Source organism: Colossoma macropomum, unplaced genomic scaffold (assembly GCF_904425465.1).
Source record: "Colossoma macropomum unplaced genomic scaffold, Colossoma_macropomum, whole genome shotgun sequence".
Taxonomy (NCBI): Eukaryota; Metazoa; Chordata; class Actinopteri; order Characiformes; family Serrasalmidae; genus Colossoma; species Colossoma macropomum.
This window is the reverse complement of record NW_023494799.1, coordinates 33,552,913-33,565,663: the sequence shown is the minus strand read 5'-3', so window position 1 is coordinate 33,565,663 and position 12,751 is coordinate 33,552,913. Positions and strand designations below refer to the sequence as shown.

Here is a 12,751-nt window from a genome sequence, read left to right as displayed (position 1 = left end):
CTTATGGCAGATGTAGTCGATCACTGAAAACATTTAGTGTCTAAATTTTGCACCTTTAGTTTAAAACTGGAGCTAAAAGGATAATGTTGCTAAATAAACACTAGAAGTCAATAGAGACCCAAACCTTTTCCATAAATGCATGCGTGAAACTTGTCTCAACCTGCTCACACCACCTCCAGATTGGCACAACACAATATCCAATTCAGCACCTGTGGTGCAGACCTAAGTAAAAAGGTCTTTGAGCTAGCTGAGTGTTTTTCAATCAATGATAGGTGGGTTGGTGAGAGTAAGAGATGAAACATGATTGGCTTACATTATTTTTCCCTGCCAGCTGCTGCCCAGTGGCATAATCAAAAATCAGATGTTTTAGAGTCAGGAAAAGTCATTACATTTTGTTGGAAGATTACAGGAAAAAGAGAATGTTGTCTTTTAAATTATATGACATGATGAATCATACTCAACATGATCATGTGCATGTACTAACGAGATTAATAAGCACAATTTTGATCGTTGACCTTAAATTCTTCATGTTTTTAAACTCTACATGCCTCAGCTATGAGTTATGTATCACTACTGTTATCTTCTTGGCTCCTCAGCAGCGAGGAATTGTGTCTGGACACATGCCATCTGTCTGTAATTCATCCAAACCCCAGAGCGTCCAGCCCCACCTCTTCACAACACATTCCATCTCTGACAAATGCCAGCATCTACAGTAGCCAGGCCATCCAGCACGGGCTCTCCTAAGAACACAACAGTAAGCTACAATGGCACATTGTTCTCTGTGCTGTTCTTTCTGCAGGGGAGGGTGAGGAGTGGATGATTCATCAGACATCTTTGCTGCACGGGGGAGGACACGGACCCCAGCCAAGGGTCTGCGGAAGCCTTTATACTGTGCCACTGGGAGATATACAGATTGTAACAGGCGGGGGGGATCTTCCCTTAATTGAGCTGCCATATACTACAACTGCAGCAGCAATGCCATAACCAGCTTTCGATCAGCCACAACTCATTCATAACTGCTGTAGTAATCGGTCTGAACTGGAAACTGAGTCACGTTTCATTTTGTTTCACTGTTAAGTAAAAACAAAGTTTATCAAGTAGCTAGTATTCCAAAATATTGCTTGTAAAAGTACCTAGTACCTAGAACTTTCAAATAGACTATTTTGTAGTATGCAACATGCCCAAATAAGTACTCTGGGACAAATTGCACCTATTGTACCTTGTTCATTGTTAAACTTGCATGTAGAATAAAGTAGCAATTTTTCAGTTTCAGACGCTTAACAATCTCAGTTAAAGGAGAATTACAGCAATATTTCCAATATTTCTGCATAATTTAACGGTTAAGATCTAAATAAAGTCATTCAGAGTGGTTTGATGTGAAATTCCAGAGAAACTTACTGAGTCAGAATTGTTCAGTTTTGCTGAAAGGAACGAGACGTCTGAGGCCTCTAAAACATGGCTGTCCAAATTGAGGCCTGTGAGCACATTTGATTTGGCCTGCCAGAAAGTTGTCCCTCACCTTCATTTTCTGTATTTCTGTAATATTTCTATAGCAACAAATTTCAATATAGTGTAATGTCATGAAAAGATAAATTTTTAAAAACTCAATCTGAAACCTACCTACCTTCTTTATTCATATTATTTTGTGTTTCTGGCCCACCAGAAACATTGCACTTTGGCTCCCTGAAGACAAAAATATGGGAACCTCTGTTCTTAAAGCTACTGCACAGAAAGCAATTGCATGAAATGGTTATGAATGCACTGCCTGATGCCCGAGGTAAGCTTTTGGCCTAAAAAAGCTTTCACGGTGGGGTAGTGCATGGAGCATGTTGTAAGGCAAAACAGCCCCCAAAGCAAACTTATTTTTTCAGATTTCACACATCAGTATTGCATATAAAACTCAGAAGACGTGGAAGTTCAGTGGTTGTTTCGGATAGTAAATAAAATGGCTATTGGCTAATATGGCTAAAAGTAGTCATTGATGTTTATGGAATAAACTCCCATTCTCACTGTGATATGCTCCTAACAGTAGTCACTGGTTTTCACTGGCAACAGTGACTGATTTTCATAGATTTATTTATCATTGTTACTCTGATAGGCCTCTAACAGTAGTCACTGGTTATCACTGATGAATCTAAATATTTCTGTTTAGTGAAAAGCTGGTTTATTTTCTCTTTTTTCTATATTCAGTATTGTAGATTAATTGTAAAATCCTTTCCTCTATTCACATTACTCTTGTTGTGTTATTGTTTTGCTATCCGCTATCAACCAGAGGAGGAGGATGGGTTCCTCTTTTAAGACTTGGTTCCTCTCAAAGTTTCTTCCTCATGCTCTTAGGGAGTTTTTTACTTGCCACCTTTGGCTTGCTAACTGGGGCTTGGACCTGGACTGTCTGTAAAACTACTTTGCGAAAATGCCTGTTGTAAAAAGCACTATAGAAATAAATTTTGACACTATATACAATTGCATTAAGACTCCTGTTTCCTATCACCACCAGGAAATCTCATGGGTAAGATTCTGTACAATGCAACATTTCACATCAAACCACTGAATTACTGTATTTACATCTTAACAATTGAACTGTGCAGGAACAGTGAACATTTTGGTGGAATTCCCCTTCACCCACCTCTTTATATCATTCAAAAAACAGCCAAGACACAGGGCTTGTCTAGATATTGATGTAAAAAATGACAAAACTTTATTAGAGGTCTATTATCATAACTTAACACCTGATTAAAAGTATTAAGTTGAAACACAATGAAATAATGCATTACACAATCTGGGTAACATGTTCTGAATACTTTCCAAACACTTAAGCTGCCCTCAATATAAAGTGCTGCACATAAAAAATTAATGTGCTCATGCTTATCAGCATATATGGTTTAGCCAGAGGTCAGTCAGAATCTTCCCCTGTTAAAGCTGCCACCACGAAGAAAGGTCAAATCTGATTGTTAGCTGCCTGAAATTGTAATAAATTTGTTATTTATTTATCTTTGTCATTTAAATTCATAACACATGTCCAGTTAGTCCCAATTGGGATGATAAAAAAGTAATTTCTAAGACAAACACTAATTAACCAAAGTAAATTTAAGAGTGCGTCTCTCCTAACTTATTTGCTGTGCCACAGCAGCTTTCCAAACAATGACCACTACTTTCACAGTGAGACAATAATAAAACATCAATCCAGCTGCAGACAGCAGCGATAATGTTAATCCTGGAGTCATTATTGTCATTTTATACCTTGTAATGTAAATACTTAATGATACGACTATTTACATAGTTAGTTACTTAATTAATAACATTTACATTTGATTTACATTCTGCATCAGCATGTTCTGCACTTTTGACTTTTTCCATTTGTTTCAGTTGGGAAATGACACAAAATGTAAATGATGTAAAGATTTCTTCAAAATAAGACTACACACATGACAATTTCAATAAATTCAAGTCACAATAAATTATGCCCTCTTTTATCTACAGACTTTCAGTTGAATGCAAAGGTTGAACAACTTACAAATTAAGGGGCATAAACTCAAAAACAGGAAAAAAAAACACCTCTACGATAATGTTCATTTTTGTTAGCACCCCCATGTATGTAGTCCTGTTTTTAAAACATCTATTGAAAAATAAAATAAAAACAATACACTGAAAATTTCCCTAGATTTTTTTTGACAAAAATGCCTCAATGATTTTTAAAATAATCAATTATTAGGGACAAACTGATGCAACAATTTTATATTTTTTAAGGACCTAAAAATTTAGATAAATCAATAATATCAGGAGTTAAAATTTCATATTTATATTTTTATGTATGTAATTTTGTAATTATTAGCACATTATTGGCAACATTTTTACCAAAACCAGTAAACATGCAGGTTGAAAGAAAGTATCAGCCACTATTATTAGCCAGCATTATATTGGTTGGGCTCCATCACTTACTATTGATTCTAACCTTCCAAAATCAATGCAGTTGACTTGCATTCACTTTGCGCTGAATCCTAATTACAATAAAATTACACCACACTTTTGATATTGCCGGTGATAAATATGACTGGCAAGGGTTTTAAGACAAATCAGTAGCTAAGCTGCTGAAAAGCAAGCCTGGTCTTAGCTTAATTAGTCAGCCCCAGGCTACTGGTTGCTGTGTAACAGGGTCCCTCAGGTATCCTCCCCACTTCCACTCTGAGGCACCCTTCACCATGCCTGATGCACTCCAGCTGGTGGGCCACAGAGCTGGTGGGACTTTGACAGGAGAATCAACACAGCTTTGTTTCTGTCTGGGAAATCAGAGCTGTTCACACAGCCTTTGGCAGCACATACAGTGCTGTGAAAAAGTATTTGCCCCCCACTCGACTTCTACTTTTTGCTAATTTGTCACATTTAAATGTTTAAAATCAACCAATTAATTTTAAAATAAGACAGACAACACAAGTACACACAAAATACAGCTTTTAAATGACTATTCCATTTATCAAAGATAAAGATTTATTCAAAACTTACCCATGTGAAAAAGTAATTTCCCTCTAAAACCTAACAACTGGTTGTGCCCTCGACATTAACTTACATAAACTTACAATCTTTTACATGGCTGTGGAGGAATTCTGGCCAACTTTGCTCCACAGTATTGTTTTAATTCAGCTACACTAGAGGGTTTTCAAGCATGAACTGCCCGGTTCAGGTCTTGCCACAGCATCTCAACAGGATTTAATCCAGGACTTTGACTTGGCCAGTCCTAAACCTGAATCTTGGTTCTTTTGGGCCATTCAGAGGCAGACTTGCTTGTGTGCTTCGGATCTTTGTCCTGCTGCATAACCAAACTGCAACTGAGCTTTAGGTCACAAACTGATGGGCAGACAGCCTGCTTTTTCTGATTTTCTGATAGAGAGCAGAATTCATTGTTCCATCAATTATGACAAGTCGTCCAGGTCCTGCAGAAGCAAAGCAGCCCCAGACCATCACACTACCACTGCCATGTTTGACTGTTGGTATGATGTTCTTAAGGTGGTGGCAAGTGAGGCCTGCAGTTCTTTAGATGTTTGTCTGGGTTTTTGTGTGTCCTCCTGGATAAGTCATTGATGTGCTCTTTGTGAAATTTTAGTAGGCTAGTCACTCCTGGGAAGGTTCACCACTGTTCCAAGTTTTCTCCATTTGTGGATAATGGCTCTCACTGTGCTAGATTGGTGGCGTGGATTTCAAACATGGATGCAGGAGAGATGGAGGTGCACAATCGTGCCCTCCAAACTCCAAAACAAATTCTCTGGCAGAAGCATGATCTTTGGCGCTCTTCTTGAAACCCAGCACTTCCGTCACTCTGAATTTGACATCGTCCTTGTTTGTAGTGTTGCGAGTGATGCAAAAGACGCTTTTAAATCTGATTTGAGTGACAAGAGCATCCAATCTACGATGAATCTGTAAAAAATCTGTTTGGAATCACATTTCAAACCACCTCCAAATATGGTTTGGATCTAATTTGCAAAAATCGGATTTCATGTACTTTTTTGCTGTCCAGACTATCAAAAATCAATCTGGATACAATTTAGATTTGGATTTGGGCTGACAGTCTGAATAAGACCTTCAAGATGCACTGTACACTGTCCATATCTGTATTTAGCACTGCCCACTTATGATCCCAGGATGAATGTTAATGTCAAGTGTAAATGGGGCCACAGTGCTAATGTAGGCAACAACTGACTCTTAAATGTCCCATTCTTCTGCTGAGTTTAGCCTTAAGCTATAGCCTACAAATGTGTTTATTAGCTAAAGGTTAGCCTGTGTAGATAGTCTCATGACGAAAAGCTTAAAAGCTGCAAACCACTGACTTTATGCTGATTGCTGTATAAATTATGTCTATAAACTTTACGCTAGCCCCAGTCAGGCCATATAGGTTATGTTTGTTAACTTAGGCTAATAATATGCGGTAAATGTAAGTAAGTAGACAACATTACTTTACTGCCATATCAGTTAAGTTAGGCTGCTTTTTTCATTCAATAAAGCCTAAAGCCTTTTTATATAAAACAAGTGTTGTGTTTGATGTTTTCATGAGTGCTGTCTACAAATTTAGGTTTATCAGTTAACGATTAATCACTAACTTACAAAAAATGTTTTTTATTCAAAAGAATTTGCCAAAGTTCACATCTCCACTCTCAACTAAATGAGTGTTTTTAAAAACCATCCATTAAAGGGCTCTTTAGAGAGCCATCTTACCAAAGAACATTTCTGGGCACCTCAATTTTTTTAGAGTAAATATGGAGCTGAATCAGAAGAATAACACATTTAAAATGAACCGCCCTTCACTCATATAAATTCTTCTTTATATAAAGATGAGTAGCAACTGCTATGAAAGAAATGTCTTTGGTGTTTATCTGTTAACATGTACTCAGGTCAGCCCTGTGGCATCCAACAAGTGTGTTACAACCTGTAATTAGTCCATCTCAAGCAGATATTAGAGTGCCTACAGCTGGCCTGAAATTACTTGTCTCTTTCAGAGGGGAGTGGAAAAACTGACAGATACATAAAAAAGATGATGAGAATGAGAGAAAGAGAGAGATTCAAGCAGCATGGCACTCACTCGAGGAAGCGGGTGATGTACTGGCGGCTGCAGCGAGACCAGTTGGGCGGGGAGGTCCCATACAGTAGCTGTGGAGACATGACGAACGGCCTTTTCCCAATCGGCTCACAGTCGTTTCCATTTCCATCATGCTGAACCCCAAAGCTGCAACACAAGAGCAGAGTGAATACCAAAACAGCTGAACCGACCACATCAAAGAGTGGTCAAAGAGGAAGCCATTCATGATGCGGTCACATCATTCACTTCCCAGTCTTTTCACAATGTCCTGCAGCTGTAGGAATTTATTAAGCCTCAGAAATCTAGGGTTACTATTGTGATTCTGCTATACATTTAATTTACATTAAACGGTTATTTAAATGTAATTCCCTACATAATTAAAAGCACAGTAAGTCATGCATAAATTACATGTACATTTACTTTATAGTACCAGCTGTCATTCCTTTAATTTCTAGATAAAATGGCCATGTAATACAATCTACTCATTTTTCAATATCAGAAAAAAAGCAGACACAATATATTTACCAGAAAACTACAAAAAAGCCTCAACAACTAAAGATACATTTCTGTAGTGTGTCCAGTCTCTGCTTTTATTACAACTTTTAATTTTAAAATGTTGAGATTTTATCACTGTGTATCATCCAGGCCCCACCCAAAATATGGGTGGAGATCATATTGCAAAAAATCATGCATATACAGTTTAAGTAGATAGACGAAGAGTACAGAGGGGACGGAAAACGGTTGGTGGGGGGTCCTTCGGGGCGCCCTAGCTCTCCCTTTCTTCTGCACAGCAAAGCAATATTGCCTACTTATTATTGATGTAATAAGCTATTGTATTTTATGTACAAAGATGTTGAATGGGTGTATGTGTAATGTTTGGCTTGTCTCACTTTATTTGTTTGCCTTATGTACTGTCTGTCTATTGTTGTTTTTTTGTGTGTTTTTTCTTTGTGGCTTGTCTTGTCTTAACTTGTAACTTGTATTTGTTGCTAATAAAAAAAACAGAAATGACAAAAACATTGTAAAAAATTGATGGATAGTTTTTCTTTATGCAAAAAAATCCTAATAAAATATCTCCTTTTTTACTTACAAACACAAATTTGATATCAATGTTTAAGATCCATGCTTCAACAAATTTCTCTGCTTGCTGACAAATTATTAAGTAATATTTATGACCACCATATACCTCCTGTAAACGTCTATGTCCAGTTTATATCCTGTATATGTACAGTGCAATATGCACAGTGCAGTATGTACAGAACTGTGGGCCACATCTGGCTAAAAACTGCAAAAACAAACCTCATAGAATAGTTTCAACAAATTCCTCAGCTCTAGGGCTGGTGCTGCACCCATAAGCTCTGAATACAACAGTGGAAAATTACATTGCATATTACACTTCACCCATGTGCTCAGCAAATGGTTGGATGCAAATCTAGGACAATTAACTTTCAAATCTTAGCCAAGTCGCTGTCTTGAGACACGTTTAACTGCTGGAAACAACCTTTTCTGGATTAAACTAAACCCAAATAGAATCATTCAATTCTGAAGATTCAAACTCTGCTACCATAAATACTTATATAATAATAATGTAGGTAAATATAAAGGCAGATGTTTCCATCAATTTTATTGTCAGATATTTACACAGATTTTACGAACCACGGTAATATCATGAACATGTTGATTAAAATATATCCAGTTGAGAATTATGAAGAAATATAAAGAAGTAAATTTCACAGTTCAAATCTATTGTTCTGCATCAGTGTGAGGATTTTATTTTACTGGGAAAGGTACTGCACTATAGACACTATAGACTCATGTATATGTATAAAACAGTATGGTAGTAAGATACATATATCGTGCTACCTAATTAAAAACGGAAATGCAACATGAAAAAACAAGAGACCCCAATGTTAACGATAATTTCCTAAAATATATTTATTTTAGGGCAAAATATTCTGCCACACTGTGTGTAGTTTTCTCTCTGTGCTTTTTGTGCTTCTGCTTTACTGTCTCTTACTGGAGTTATCTTAAAATTAAATGTTTAAAATGTACTTTAACTACATTATTTAATTTAGCTTGCTAACTTAGCATGTTACTCTGGTACCTAGCTTGCTGCTTAGCAGATCAGACAACTTAGCTAGCTAGTTAAGCTGGATATGATTTAGACAGCTAGCTAGCTAGCTAACGTCAGCTAGAAAGGATGGTAAGGTAGTTAACTCTACTGTGTAATTTCCTAACAACCAATAACCTTAAAAATGTCCATATTAGATGATCATTTACTTTGATTAACAAATAATTAAATAAGTAGATAAAATAACTTAATATGGCATAGTATGTGTGTAAATTTGCAGAAAGAAAGAAGAGTCAGTATTGTTCTTCTCAGCATTGAGGGCTTCAAATAGTTGAAAAACATTGCTGAGCCAATTTCTGTTTCATATTAGACCAAATATTCTCTATAGGGTTTAATTCTAGACTCTGACCAGGCCAAAACCATCAGTATAACTTTATTTCAAAACGATTGTAAAACAATATCTCAGGCATCAAGCAGCATATTTATAACCATTTCATGTCATAACTTTCTGTGAGGGAGCTTTTAAGGGTTTTAAATTCTTTAGACATCTGGTTCTTATCAGCACCACTGTGAACAATTCTGACTCGATAGGTTTCTTTAGATTGGAGCATTCACATCAAACCACACTGAATGATTTTGTTTACATCTTAACCATTTACTTACGCAGAAAACTGGGCGGAATTCCTCTTTAATTACAGACTTTACATGGTGTCACAAAAAACATTTAACAAAGGCTTGCACTGGGAAAAAATATGACATCAGCAACTTCAAAACATTTCAGGCTCAATGTTAGACACCTTTGAAGAGAGCCATGTTCAACTTTGCACCCACATCTTCTCATTAAGATGGAGATATTGGGAAATCTGAAAGAAACGTCAGTGTGGAGGATAAAGCATGCGGATAAAAGCGTTCTGTATCCGAGTGTAACTGATACAAGAGAAAGATTCCCTGCTGATAAGTTGTGAACGATAAGCCTGACTATTGAATCATCTAGTGAATATTTTTCACTAATGAGAACAAAATCATCTTGATGTCCTCTGAATGTGTCTTTGCGTGCCATTCAGTGTTACACTAATAAGATTCAGATATGTGGTGTGGGTGACGGCCTTTTGTGTGGGTGCAATTTGCTTGTTGGACTGGCAATAATGTAGAAATTATAAATACATTTTTAGAACAGACACTGTTTTAGAGGCTTAGAAACCCACTGGAATCTCTTTTGTGATGATCCAGATTCAACCGTGCAATATGTTCAGTTTGATGATTTGCAGACTTTAATTAAGTTTTTAATTTGGTAACTGCTATGAAACTCGTTTTTAAGTTATGTAGTTGTGAGAGTTATGAATTACTGCATAATTCAAATCACTGAGATGTGGACAAAGTCACTCAGAGTGGTACGATATGAGAAACCCTGATGGTGATAGAAACCAGGGGTTGCGATGTCTACAACACAGTCACTTTGTTTGTTATCCAAAATGACTAGTCAACTTACCCAACAACGGTAAAATAGTGGTAAAACTGTAAAAAAGTAAGGTTTCTTTTAGTACTACTTTCCCTTACAGTGTCTGGCATATATCTCTCCACCATGCATGCATGTTAATAATACATTTTAGGCCAAAGCTTTGTTTTGAAACTATTGTTTTTTTTTTGTTACAACTTCATGTAAGAACCTGCTGAGAGGTAGCTTTTAGAGGCATTAAATGCTTGAATTATGCAGACGTGATGAAAAATAAGTGGAATGCTCTGTTAACAGAGACTGTTGCCCTTTCATGCCCCTAGTGGCAGAGCTGCCAGCGTCTATAATTGATAATAGTTCCACATTTGAAATGTCTAACAGTAAAAACGACATTAGCATCTTAATCTCTGGAATGTAAGAGCATTTTCTTAATTTGTGCATAACTTCTTACATTTGCCTTCAAAGGCTCTTGCACATAACATGATACCCATTTGTTTCACATCAAGATTCTCTGTTATCTTCGTCACTAGTTTTCAAAACAGGTGCAGCAAGTTTGATGGAAGTAAACTCCTTCCATGCCATTTCATGTGTCTCTAATGTTGACTGAATTACGAATGTAGGGTTTCTGACATAAGCTAAGGTAAGTCCTTAGTGTCCTTTCCTGAGTGTCCACTGGTCAGTTTCATACAAAGTGTAGGTGGACATACGAATCCGCTAACTACACACAGTGAGGAGCAGATGATGTGCTTCTCATCCCCTCTTCACAGCCTTATAACTCCAGATGTAAGATGTGTGTTCATGAAGAGGGTTAATGTGCACGGTGTAAACAGTAATCCGTATGCATGGAAAACTTTCAGGTGGTGCTGTGTTGTCTGACACTATATAAGTGGTAAGATGCTGTTGCAGCTATTGGGTGCACTCTGCTTACAGAATACACTTGTGCATATTAAATACTGTATTCAGATGTATTCAGATGCCACAATCAGGTGTGTAGCCAAAGGCTGGCCAGAGGTGGCCTGTGCCACCCTCCTGGCCACCCTAGTTAAACAAAGTAAGACAGTCAGCTATCATCAATGAAGCAGTCATCAGAGAAAGTAATGCTACTTTATGGTGAGAATCTGCCATCAGTTACCAATCAGTTATATGACACTGCACTCAACAATCAGCGTATCGCATAGGTGAGTGAACACTGCTCATAATGTTAATGTTATTCTAGATCATTTTGCTTAAGGGTGCAGTTAACATTTTAGACAAACATTTAAAATCACCTAAATGAATCTCTACATAAGTGTAGTTCAGCATAGAGTAGAAATAGTACATGGAACAAAACGTACAATATTTTTCACATACCACAATGGATGTTTTCCATGGTGGTATGTGAAAAATATTGTACGTTTCACATACAATCATTTTTAGTCTTCCAGAGAGAACCTCCATTTCAATATGTGGTTAACTGGGTAATAATACTATTATTTTGTTAATTTTCATAGAATTATGACCACACTAATCATTTTATAATCTTTCCTGTCAACTCCTCACAACATATGACATGTAAATGTTATGCAGCAGCATTCACGTGAAGTTTTACGCAAAGATCTATGATTAACCCTACTGCACTGAGCATCTGGCCAGCAATTCGTTCTGAGTATTTGTCGGTGGCCCCTTAAACTAGTTTCTATCACTGCATAAGTCTTCCTTTATTCTTGGAGGTGTCATGTTTTCTGAGTGAACGTGCATGCTTGTTCAGACAGCAATCGGGATCAGTAAGTTCTTCACATTGACTGAGTTCAACAGAGTAAAAGTGTAATTTCCAATTTATGTGTTTGCTTGTTCAAAAATGTTAAAAAATCTACAAAATGTTCAGCTTCTTTAGATCATTTTCTTTACATATCAAATAAACATAATAGCAGCACTGAGAAATCAACTGATTAGTAAAGAAAAGCAGATTTTTTGCATTTGTCTTAAAGGATTAAAAGTAAAGAGGGGATGAAGTGCTAGGAGAATGTTGGACCTACTTGTGGCCAAGCTCATGTGCTACAGTGAAAGCCAGTGGCAGCCCCGTGTCTTCATTGATGCTGCAGCTGCGATGAGGCTGGCACATTCCGGCCACGTGAGACAGCCCCAACGTCTCACATGGCTTATTTGTGGCAGCACAGATGTCTTTCCTGTGGCAAAGAGAAGTGTTAACCGTGCCTATATTGTGGCAAGGAGCTGATATTACCACCTTCCACTTCTCTTAAGCAGTTTTTATCTCTATTTGCTGTATCTGCAGTCTGACCACGGACAATAACTGTGACGCATTTCCCTGTGCTTTGAAAAGAACTGACTCAAAGTACACCCACCACCAGTTCACATAATAGAAGTCATTGGGCAGTTGCTGTCATGTAATCTGACATCAGCAGTGATAGACAAGTAATCTGTGATGCTTCAAAGGCTACAGCTGTTGTGTTGGGAAAGAGAAATGAGAGAATTACAGAAGACCAATATAATTATAAACAGCTTTCTACATAAAAGTAAATAATATGTACATGTAGTTTTTTATTCTCTTTTACTTTTAAAATAATAGATCAATATTTGCCATCAATAAGCCACTAGGCTGTGGAAGAGTAAATTTTCCACTGTCTCTTCTGTGTGTTTCCCAGAGTGCGGCTGAGTAAAATTC

General features: G+C 37.2%; 1 protein-coding gene across 2 annotated transcripts in view; it reads right to left on the bottom strand.

Annotated features, from left to right (window-relative positions):
* LOC118819012 (A disintegrin and metalloproteinase with thrombospondin motifs 7) overlaps positions 1-12,751 on the bottom strand; it is a 114,088-nt gene that overhangs the window by 85,170 nt on the left and 16,167 nt on the right. For both annotated transcript variants that reach the window (XM_036586604.1, XM_036586605.1), the window contains exons 7-8: positions 12,105-12,254; positions 6,569-6,712 (exon numbers count right to left, since the gene is read on the bottom strand). In XM_036586604.1, the coding sequence (XP_036442497.1) occupies positions 6,569-6,712; positions 12,105-12,254 (294 nt within the window). The remainder of the gene's footprint in view (positions 1-6,568; positions 6,713-12,104; positions 12,255-12,751) is intronic.